This window comes from Coloeus monedula (genome assembly GCF_965178545.1).
Source record: "Coloeus monedula genome assembly, chromosome: 6".
In the NCBI taxonomy this organism is placed as follows: Eukaryota; Metazoa; Chordata; class Aves; order Passeriformes; family Corvidae; genus Coloeus; species Coloeus monedula.
This window is the reverse complement of record NC_138786.1, coordinates 12,108,806-12,120,872: the sequence shown is the minus strand read 5'-3', so window position 1 is coordinate 12,120,872 and position 12,067 is coordinate 12,108,806. Positions and strand designations below refer to the sequence as shown.

Sequence of the window (12,067 nt, the reverse complement as noted above, 5' to 3'; positions counted from 1 at the left end):
CACTGTTTTTTTTAGCCCAGGATCCCATTAAAGTGAGTATATACCTTTAGGTAGTAGGGCAGAAAATGTGACAGCCAACAGTCAAGAATGCAATTGTATTTATCCCAAATGATAACTTACGTTTCTGCAGAAGATGATTACACTAGTCTTGGAAATAGTACCACTTCTCTAGAAAAAGTGATCAAGTATATGTTTTAAGTCTGTTTAAACTAGTGTGACAATTACATTTTACAACTGACAATAGTAAGAGGAAAGAATGTAATATAGAATTTTTTTGTTAAAAGTCTTTTTATATTTTGTTTCTTTTGCGTATTTGCATGATTCTCTTCTTAAAATGTGAGATTTATGAATTCTAAAATCTGAAGTAAGGGTATCAGTAGATCTCTTATATTATTTTCATTTTATTATGAGTGGATGTGAAATGGAAAACATATTTGTGTTCCTGATTTCCTTTGTCTATAAAGCTAGATCCATATAAATTATTTTGTACTTTATAAGTGTAGAAATAGAAGTATGGAGGTGTTGTCTTGAAAACAAATTCCTGTGTTATTCATAGTATTATTTTAAGTGGTTGTATTTCTCATGTATTTCATATGTATGTATGACTTCAGGAGACACTTCCTGGAGAGCAGTAGTTTCTCGTGTAGCACACTGCTGCTCCTTTCAGAATCCTAACACTTTGCAATATCATTCCTCAGACAGTTATGACCAGAGTGCACTGCAAGCTGTGCAGCTGGAGGATGGAACCACTGCCTACATCCACCACACGGTGCAGATGCCCCAGTCAGACACCATTTTAGCCATCCAGGCTGATGGCACAGTGGCAGGTCTGCACACAGGAGATGCTGCCATCGACCCAGACACCATCAGTGCTTTGGAGCAATATGCAGCCAAGGTACTCTGCAAGGCATTTTCTCTGTCCATCATGTTTTACTGTACAGCACAACATAGCTGGCAGCACAAGCCAATTGTCATCTAAGAAATAAAATTACAACTGAGAGACTCTCAGGCTCCTAGAAGAGAGAACACCAAATTGTCATGACAGTGCTTCACTGCCATGAGCAGCTCTGGTGTATAAAGAGGAGAAGAGATTGAACACTGAACTGGAGTCAGATTTAGAAAGGAATCTAGACAGCTAAATAATAATCTTCTCTATACTACAGCATTGCAAAGGAGTCTCTTGAAAGGACACTGTTTGGAAAGAAGGACAAAGTTAAATTTTTCTTGTTCAGGCACTATTGCTGGATTAATTTTTTTCCTGAATGGGAAGAGTATGGCCTGGTGTACTGAGCAAGGACAACACATAGTATGAAGTGTAGAAAAGACAAATAATTACTGAGTTCAGAAAAAACCTTCTTTGGTCCATATTTTCAATAGTAAAAATGCAGTCTGATGCACAAAATTCATGTTGTTTGCTTTACTGGACTTCTGTAAGGCATGATGCAAGTATGGTAATGGGTGATGCAACTTCCATGACTCCATAGTTAAGCAGTGTCCCACTTGCTGGATAATTGCCATCAGTGCTCGTAATGCTCTTGAAAAAGAGCAGAATAAATTTTAAAGTCTGTCCTCTTCATGTCAATGAGAGTTGTCAAAATCTGGGAGAAGGCCGGTTAGGATAATTAAATAGCTTATTCACTATTCTTTTCATTATGCTTCTGTCTGTTGGAATTCAGATATTTTAAGGCAACCAGTCAAATCGTGTTGCGATGCTATGGATTAGCATTTCATAAATAAAAAGTAATTCAGCATTAGTTGAGCTGTAATCACAAGATTTCACACATTCCACAGATCCTTTTTCATTTAGATTAAATCAGCCATAACTTTGCCCTTCTTAACCAGCAGCTATATTAATCATAATTTCTGAGAAGTTTCTGTTTTGAGAAGGTGAAGAAGAAACAGAAGAAATGCAAATAGATTTGCATTTTCATCCTATTTAACTCAATATGTGTTTTTTAATTCTGTAATGTGAATTTGTTTTCTGTAGTGCTCTTGTGTGTTTGTTTAGGAAAAATTCTATTTTCCTTAAGCTTTCATCTCAGAACCTTATTCTGAATGGTACTGCTGGAACCTTTAGGGAAAGTCAGTGGAAGTGAGTTTCCAAGTGCTACACCTGATTTATGTACAAAACTAATTAATAGCTTAGTGGTCAGAACCCTGGATCTCTCTTAAAAGGAGAAGTGGGTTTGTGATTCTTCTCCATGTCCGTGCACACTTCACAGTTAGGCAAGGTGTACTCTTCATAGCAGCTGGTGTTACAGACACTTTGAAAAAGGTACTGAAGAAATTAAATACACCTGGTAAGTATATGATAGGATTTTATAAAATTATAAGTAGCCCAAAGAAGAGTAGTGACTTGTCATTGGCTGCACCAGTTTCAGAACTCATAAGCATCAGGTGAAACTCTCAGGTGATGGGTTCAAGAAGAACAAAGAAGGCTTTTTCAAACAGCTCAAAGTTAAGCACTGCTTGTAGGATATTGTGGATACTAATATGTCCTTGGATTCAAGGAGTAATTAGATAAATTCATGGAAGAAAAATGTGTCCATGGCTATTAGGTAGAAGCATGTGACTTCTGGTTCAGGAAGTTCATAAACCACAAATTGCTTGGAGGTTGGCAGAATATTATGGGGAATGCATCACTACATGCTTGGCCTGTTTGTTTAGTGTTCTCCAGCATCTGCTACTGGCTGCTGTTGGAAATGAAATGGTGCAGTAGTATGGTCTTTAGTTTGACTCAATGTAGGTGTTCTTGTGTTTTTATTTGAAGGCAGACTAAATCTTTCTTTAGCATAAAAGAGAGTATTTTAGGAGGAGCTCAAAGATCTGCCCTGGAATCCTTCCAGAATTCTTACAATACTGCAAAAGAGAAGTTTAAAATAGTTGGGTGTCTTTTTTTGTTTGGTTTTTTTTAGGTTATCTTTTCAAAACTTAAAGGGCAAAGAAAAAAAAAAAGATGCATTTGGAAAGTGGTGGCTCTTCTTTGTTTCCCTGTCCTATGGAACAGGCAAGAACAGACAGATCAGTGGGGTGCCCAAGATGAGTGTAGAATATAAGGGAGTTCATACAAAGAGATCCAAGCAGACTACTCAGAAGCTCATGGAAGTGGTGGAACACGTACATTTTTCATTGTCCCTCACTTCTCCTTCAGGCATAGAACCACCTTCCCACAGCATGCAAAGCACATGCAGACTTAACTAGAGTCCTCTAATTTTGGGCTGAGTCAATGCCACCATCCTCCCAAAGCAACCAAGGGAAAATGGTCATTGCTCCCAGTGAAGTCAGAAGATGGGTGATGGAATTGTGAAGAGGTTACAGCATGTACTTTCCTTCCATAAGCTGTTTTCCTGTGCCATCACAGCTGCTGGCAAAGTACAGTAACTGGGATTTGTGCGTGTCTCAACATATGCACATACATTCTGTTTGGATCATTTGTTTGTAATAGTTGATCAAGTTCTAATTTCATGTCAGCAGTTCTTTTCTCAACCAACAACAGGAAGTTCAGGATGAAGTAATTCAAGTCTCCTTTCTGTGCAGGTTCTCTCCTCTCCCTTTAAAAATTCTGAGGGAGAAGGGCCCAAAATGGCTATTGTTTTCCTTTGAAAAAACACCCCAAAATTACCTGCTTTCTGACTCTTTTCAATCTTTTTGTAATGTAAATTTGCCTCTGCTTGGGAACTTTCCTCATTATTCTTCTAACTCAAAGTTCCCAAAAATGTATTGCTCATAATTGTCTGATTTAGAGAGAGAGTACAGTCTGAAAACTCTTGTGGGATGAGTCTCCAAGCAAACCGCTGGGGGCTGATGCTTTGGGCAAGATGCTTTACACAAGCACCACTGTTCTCAGGAGCCTGCTGTGGCCTCCTGCCAAACTGTTTTAGAGAGGAAGAGAATCACTTAGACTAGGCTTAGATGCATCAGTCTCAGCCTTGAATATAATGGATGCAGAGGGTATTGTGAATGCCTGTGCTTAATACAGAGACAATTAAGGAATGGGAAACTATGCAAAGTATACTTTAATTTTTTATACAGTGACCACTAACATCCTGTTCTTTGCTTCATGTGAGAGAGTTTGGGGTGGTTTTTTTGAACAGGGTAATTACATTTTTATTTAAATAAAATTTTCACATTAACATCTAACAGTCTTTCAAATATTTTTTTATGAGCTCCTTGGAAACAGCAATGCCTTCCTCCTCCTGGAGACTGTTCTTAAAAACAAACCTATGTAGTAATACCCAAGTCCTTGCTTAGTTGTAATTTGACTAGTTCAAATTGACATGTAACACATTGTCTTAGGTATTTTGATTCGAAAAGCAGTTGTGCTGTTTGAAACAAGTACATTCTGCTTAACAAGGAGTGAGAGAGATATCTTTATTATGAAAGATGTAAATGTTTGGGGTTTTTTTTGTCAGAACTCAGTATTGTTAAATTCATTGATTTATTGTAATACTTTTGTCAGTCTATTAATTTAACATATTTAGTTCTTGCAGTCTTTCCTACCCTGTTATAAACCAACTTTGCTATGCTCACTTTGCCTGTTCTGTAATGCAAGTGCTAGAAATGGTGATTTTTATGTAAACTCATGTACTAGAGGATAACCATGTTCCAAGAGGGCGCTAGAGAGCTATAAAATAACAAACCCCCAGAACTGTCTGTAACCCTCTGTTTCTCAGATGAATAAAAATAACCTGTAAATGTTTTTCCCATTTCAACTTTGTTTTTCAGGTGTCTATTGATGGAAATGACAGTGTTAGTAGCACAGGAATGATAGGTGAAAATGAACAAGATAAAAAAATGCAGGTATGTGCCAAATACAAAATAATTAAATATATTTATTTCTTTTGTCTTTTCTGCCCAGCAAGGTGCATGATAGGGAGCCCCGTAGCCATGAACTAGGGTCTGCTTCTACCCTTCAGAAGTTATAGATTTCAAACTATACAGGTAGATTATATTATCTCACTCTGTGCAAGATCCTGTCACAAGATTTTTGAAAGATCTTCTAATGCTTATTGTTTTCTATGGGGCATTTCCTGCTAAAAGGTAATTTAAAATTACATTGGCTTTCTAAGATTTTTCAAGCTGACCTGAGCATTTCATCAATGAGAGTGTAAGTATTCCAGAAGTTCTTTTCCAGAGAAGAAACTGATTTTTGACAGTACTTAGAAAGGATGCTGTCTCAATTAATAAATTTCTTCTAGGAGAGACCATTCCAGGCACATGTCTGGAACTGTTCTCCCTTTGATGACTTATTTTGATTCCACTTGCCCTTTTAGGCTCCCTGACTTTCATAGCAGGTTTTATTAGGAATCGGTAGATAAGTGTTGCTCCTAGAGAATGCTTAAAGAACAGAAAAATACTTCCATTTCTTTTTCAGGATCCATGTTGTTAGTATATAGTAGTGTAAAAATCTTTCCGTGGGGAAAGATTAATGTAAAAGTTCAAAGGGTAATGGAAAATACAGGTGCAACTTACTAAGTTTCAAGCTTTCTTTCCTGGGATCCATAAAATTATGTAAGGAGAATGGTATTTGACACTATAAGGTATTTTATTAAAGGTAAAGACAAAGAAAAACATATTCTGGGCTTCAAATACACGACAAAATTAATACTAAAACCTCCATATCCTCACACGTTCAGATGACAAAATCAAAAATGGAAAAGTCATCGCACTGAGAATCGGGCTTCTCTGGGCAAACCTTTTCTCCTTTTTGCTTAATTTAAGAAATAATGAAGTAGACAAAGAGGAAGAATACCTTCCAAGATCAAAAGACATTATCTGTGAAAGGAGTAATTATAGACTCACCTATGACAGCTCAAATTTTCTATTCTTAATCTTTAACAAGTTAGGTCCCACAATATTTAAAGCTGCAGACTCTTCACTTTTGCCTGTGTGGCATGACTGTGGAAGGAGAGAATAGCTAATACATTCATTATTTACTGTATTGGACTATATTTCAGAAAATGAAATTAAGAAATTCAGAGGATTTGCACACTTGTAGGTTAGAATAGGAAAACTCCAATGAAAGACAAAGTTGAAGAAAGAGTAAGATAAAAATCTTTGTTGGTTTTACCTGAAGTAAGAGCCTATTAAGCAAAATTACCTGTTACCAGTATCCACCTAAATATTGATTTTGGCCTCAGCCCCAAAGGCAAACTGAATGTGGAGGTGATTTTATCTTATACATATATGGCAACATATGTGCCATATGGAAATGCGCCAATCTTACGAGCATTATATGTTCCAAACAAAACAAGATCTGATATTTCAAAAAGGTAGTGAGGCTTAGTCTCAAATTCTGACCCTTGTAAGGTGACTACAGTTGGCCTTCAGTTGAAGGGGCCCAAAGCTATCAATTATGTATGAAAATATAAATCATTCTTATATCTTGATTTAAATAGATACCTGCTTTTAACTCATTCTGTATTAATAGGTAATATATAAATCTCATATTTAGATGTAGAATTAAATAGGTTTATATTTATAACCTTTTTAAGTACACAGGTAACAGAACAGATGTCACACTGCTAAGCAGCCACTCAGACTTGCATGTGGTTAGTTAGGTGTTTCAGCAAAGAAAAAAAGCATAAAACCTCTTTGTGATTTCTGCATAGGAAAACAAAAGACTCTGTGTGCCCAAATGGATATCTCGCTATTTCCTTTCAAACCTGTCATACCCATCTGTTCATAACAACACTTTGGTTATATGATTCTGCTTTTACGTGTGCAATAGAAAAATCTGATCCAAGATCTTTGTTTTTCTCCCGTGTTACCTCTCTGGAGTTGGGATGCATTTGTGATCTTTTAAAAATAGGGAGGTTTAATCCTATTTATTTATTCTATTTAAAAGTATTTGAAGTGCACTGTTCCTCACAGTAAGTTTCACATTATTATAAAGGTGCTTTATTTCCCCCCCCACCCCCCCTTTTTGTATCCATCTTAATATTGGTAAGATTGTTGCTGGTTATTTCCTTGCAGGTATCAGCACATTACAGACCTGTTTTCATTTTCTTTTAAACTTTGGCATACTTGAGCTTTATAGCAGAACTTAGCAAGTATATACATATTGTTACATGCTGGAACAACAAAGAAATAGTAGTAGGTTTACTGATAGAAAAAAAAAAAATTAGTGCTTCAATGCAGATCTCAACCAAGCGTATTCTTCATGATCCTTAATGTATTGAAGTGACTCCTGTGATTCATGCTGTCGTAGGCTAAACAATAGGATCAGTAATGGGTTTCTTGATCCAGGAGGTTGTTTTCCTCTGCGGTTCCAGAGAAGATTTTCTGAAGTGATGGAGTTGAATGTTTCAGCTGATTAAGAATTTCGTATTGAACTTTGCTCCTTTAGTCGTAAGAACAGCGTGAAGGTAGTAGGTTATCCTATCCTCTCTGAAGAATCTGTAGGAAAAGTATTCCCCATCAAATTTCTGATCTATCTGAATAAGGAAATAAAGGTCTGTGCTGTTGCAAGGCTACAGCCTCATTGGTTATGAGGCAGATGTGGTGGGAGAGCTCAGATACTGTGGTGATGGATCCAGGCTCTTTAAACGGGCCAGGTGGGGAGAGAGAGGAGCAGGAGCTGCCCTTCCTGTGGGAACAGCAGGACTGTATAGGGCTTTGGGATGGGAGATGGCTCAGACCAGCATGGGTGCTGTGGTGGTGGCTGTCTGCCACAGGGTGCATAGTCGGGAGGAAGATGAGCCCTTCTTCAGACAACTTGGAGAAGCCTCATGTTCACAGGCCCACATCCTTATGGGGAATTTTAATATCCTTGGTATCTGCCAGGAGGGCATCACAACAGGGCACGTGAGGAGCCTTCAGGAGTTCAGGGTGGCAACTGGCAATCTAGAGCAGCTGGCACGGTGAGACGCTTTGCAGGGCCTCAGTTGCCAAGAAGTATTAGTTGAGAATGTGAACACTGGGAGCAGACTTCAGGAGTCTCCATCCTTACAGATATTCAGAACCCATTTGGATATGGCTGTGACAGTTTGGGATAAAATTGGATCCGTAAGAAAAAGGGAGGTGGTTTAAAAGGACAGACCTTTTAAAAGAGTATTGATTGCTTTGCATGCAATTGTATCGAAGTGCTTGTGTTTGGGCTTCTGCCTCTGTGTTCGGTCTGTATGAATGTCTCTTGCACATCAGGGTATGAAGGAGCCTTTACAAGGGGTTTCAGCTGCCTCTTGAAGCTGTGCTGTATATTTTCCTGTTGTCATGCCAGAAGGAGAGTAGAACCTAGCTCATGTTGCTCCAATTAGCTTGATGAAAATACACGCATGGCAGATCAAGTACAAAATGCTTTCCTTCATTTTCAAAAAGTACTCATTCTAAGGACATTTAATTATTGTTTGGCCTTTCCATTAACTTATCTTTGAAGGTGGTCTGATTTATGACTAATCTCCCTTAGGAACAGATATAGCACCTCAGATGTAATCTAAGACTTGTCTACTAATTTGGTCATTTTACCACTGTGCTTTTGAATTATTTGCCTTTGCTATTTGGCTAATTAATGCAAGCTTTTAAATTTGCTAGGTACAAGTAAATATGTTTTACAGTTTCCATCATGAGAATTTGATTTTCAGTTCTTTAGTTTATTTATTGAGGACTCAGAAATATATGGCATAGCAAAGACAAACAAAAGAAACCTGTCAGAATCAGCTCTGGGTTGATAGCAAAATAAAGCTCTAAATATCAAGCTCTGGGTTGACAGCAAAATAAACTTCTCTGATTCATTTTGGTTGTTGGTTTTTTTTCAGTGTGTGGTTTGGCTGGGGTTTTTAAATTTTTTTTTTCTCTTTCACTTAAGATTGTCTTGCAAGGAAATGGAACAAGAGTGACTGCAAAATCTCAACAGACTGGAGAGAAAGCCTTTCGCTGTGATTATGATGGCTGTGGAAAACTGTACACAACAGCTCACCATCTTAAGGTGATGTGATGTAAAATGTGCATTTCTACTTTGTAATAGGATTTTTTTGGAAAGATGATGTGGTTAAAAGTAATAAAAATTGAGAGAGCCAGTTGCAATGGGGCTGTTCTGCCAAATGTTTATAGGATTGATTTTACAGTGATTGGTGGTGCTCAGCTGAGTTTTCTTAGTGTTCTGGTTGATGCAGGTGTGGGATCACATTAAGCTGCTATATTGGCAGCATGTTGAGCTTGCTTCCACCAGAAGTGTCACAGAAATTCTGGAATCCAGCATTCGCTTTACGAACTTTACATGTATGCATGATGTGCAAAAATTCCAGTTTTTTAAATATTTCACTATCATAGTACAAAGCAAGACTCTTCAAAACTAATATTCAAAGTGAAAAGCTGGAACATCTTTTCTTCACAGATGTCAGCTTCTTAATTCTCTTCCTTTTTTTTAAATTAAGTAAAGGAATTACTGAAATGGTGAATGGTGTAGGGATGCTCACATTCCAGCTGAGGCTGAGACAATCCCTTGCTGATGAGGTAACCTCCTCCCCATGCTGCTTTGTCTCTGACTAAGTACAGGAGTCAGTGAGGGGTTGGCTTTATGAGTCACTTGCTAAAATGATGTCCTTGCTGTAGAGGTTTCATGCAATATAAAAGCATCATTGGAAGCATTCAGTGGAGTCAGAAATCAGAGAGTGGGCTCTGAGGCATATTTACCTACTGTCTTTAATGTAGTGCATGATGGCAAATCTGCATGTATTTACACAAGTGTTTTGTGCAAAACGGACTGTCTTGGAAAGAGACATCTTTAGTTTTAAGGAAACATTGTTGCCATATTTCATTATTCATCACTGATATAAACAGACACTTGAATACGAATCTTAGTCAGATAAATAAAATATGTTGACTTTAAGAATGAACTGTTTCTGTGCTGAAATAACCAGATACAACATCTCATTAAGTCACTGTATTGGATGTCAACAGGTACATGAAAGGTCTCACACAGGAGACAGACCATATCAGTGTGAACATCCTGGATGTGGCAAAGCCTTTGCAACAGGTAATTTTTTGCAGACTAGCTCCTCCTGCTTGTTGGTGTTTGTGTGTGAATAAAGTAAGTTTCTAGTATTGCCGTTTTTAACTGCTAAGCAGGTTGGGAGAACTGGGAAAAGAAAGTAATCTCTTCAGCTAGTGTAGCATGTAGAAAGGACAGAGGATTTAACTCTTACTGAAGGGGGAACAAGGTGAAACACTCAACACTTATCTTACTCTTCACCTGTCATCTACAGTCAAACTGAATGTTAAAAAATAGGCCTTTCTTACCATTAAACTAATAGTGAAAGTTAAATGAGGTGATAACAGCAGGCTGAACTTGTAGGCTAGAGGCAGATTCCTGATCTTCTGGTCTAAATTTGAAAGGAACTTTGATAGAAGAGGCTGGTTTAAGTGTTCTTTATTGAATTTGTATCAGAGTGACTTCTGTCATGAAGTGAATTCTCCATTTGTACAGATTACTCTGCTCATAATTATGCTCTCCCTGATGTTGAATTTGATTGTGTAAAATGCAATTATGAGGAATGAAACATGGAATAAGTGGAAGAGCAAAACTTGTTTCAAATTTTATTCTTTCACTTTGAATGTAAATTAGTATAATGCTTAGAAAAGTTAGGCTCTGTTTATTTAGATAAGGTATTTTTAAAATAACTTCATCTGATCTAATACATTTAATACAATTGCTTTGAAGAGAAATGAGCAAAAGAGATGCTGATGCAAAAGTCAAAAGAGAAACAACCACACTTTTAAAGGGCTGCACCTGAGTTTGTAAAGGGATCTCAAAACTATGTAATGAAATAGTCTCTTCCTTTGCAACAAACTGGTGTATGGCTTTAAACAGCTGTTTGTTTATAAATACTATATTTTTGGTCAGAGCTATTGTACCATTGTAGTTCAACAGTCTTTGCCTTGGACAAAGTTCACTTTCAAGTACTGAATACTCTTTGGTTTAAATGTTAAGAACTCTCCTGGGCTGGATCATGAAACTGAGTTTAGATGTAAAAGTGAATTAGTGCTCAGCTTGGTTCACATGCTTCATGCTTATAAAAGCATCAAGAATAGGAATTTCAGCTGTTTTGGGGAGAACACTCTGAAATTAAAGCAGATGCTATTTTCTTACAGACTTTTTGTAGAAATATGTACATCACTTGTGGGTACAAGTGAAATTCAGGTTCATTTTCTAAAACTGCAGTTTCAGGCTTCTTTAGTCATAATCCTTTCAGAGAGGTGCTGAAAGGAAAATCTTGGTTAAATGCTCATTGCAAAATAATTTTCTAAAACGACAGTTTCAGGCTTCTTCAGTCATTATCCTTTCAGAGAGGTGCCGAAAGGAAAATCTTGGTTAAATGTTCATTGCAAAATAATTTATAGAGGGCCTGATCCAATGTTCACTTCAGACTGGTGGAGTTTTTGATGATGATGAGTTCCTAAAAGTGATCTTAAAGAGAATAAGTGTCTGTGACTGCTCATCTGATTTTACTGCTGACTTCATTAGTGGTATTGCTTTTCCTATGAGCAAATAATTAAATGTCATTTTGATGACAGTAGTGGGAAGAAGTAAAAACTAGGTGGAATGCACAGCATATAGCTTCCTCAGAAGGCAGAATAAATATTTGTCCAAATTGTAATAATTGCAGTTTATCCTTCTGAAGGGAAGGAGAAGCATTATGGAAGTGTATTTTTTTCAAAAGTAAAGAATGAAAGAATTTCCAAACTGTTATCCAAAGTTCTGCTGCTCTGTAGGGTAGAATGAAGAGCTTGTGAAGAATGAAAGAGTAAATTTTACTCATCAACATTCCTGATTGGAATGGCAAGCACAGCTTTTGCTGGTGATGGTTTATGAGTATCCTTACTTTGTGCTTATGCTGTGGTAACATCCTTTCTGATCTCCAGGGTATGGGTTAAAAAGTCACGTGCGAACACACACTGGTGAAAAGCCTTATCGGTGCACAGAAGAGAACTGCACCAAATCCTTCAAGACTTCAGGAGACCTGCAGAAACACATTCGGACCCACACAGGTACTAGCAGCACACATTACTATTTGCTAATTCACTTAGGTGGATTTTTAGTTTTTTCTCTTTCCTCATTCTCTGACTT

General features: G+C 37.3%; 1 protein-coding gene across 5 annotated transcripts in view; it reads left to right on the top strand.

Moving 5' to 3' along the window:
- Positions 1–12,067, top strand: part of ZNF143 (zinc finger protein 143) — a 37,119-nt gene that overhangs the window by 14,323 nt on the left and 10,729 nt on the right. For all 5 annotated transcript variants that reach the window (XM_082283395.1, XM_082283394.1, XM_082283392.1 and 2 more), the window contains exons 6-10: positions 699–895; positions 4,726–4,800; positions 8,807–8,926; positions 9,901–9,976; positions 11,863–11,988. In XM_082283395.1, the coding sequence (XP_082139521.1) occupies positions 699–895; positions 4,726–4,800; positions 8,807–8,926; positions 9,901–9,976; positions 11,863–11,988 (594 nt within the window). The remainder of the gene's footprint in view (positions 1–698; positions 896–4,725; positions 4,801–8,806; positions 8,927–9,900; positions 9,977–11,862; positions 11,989–12,067) is intronic.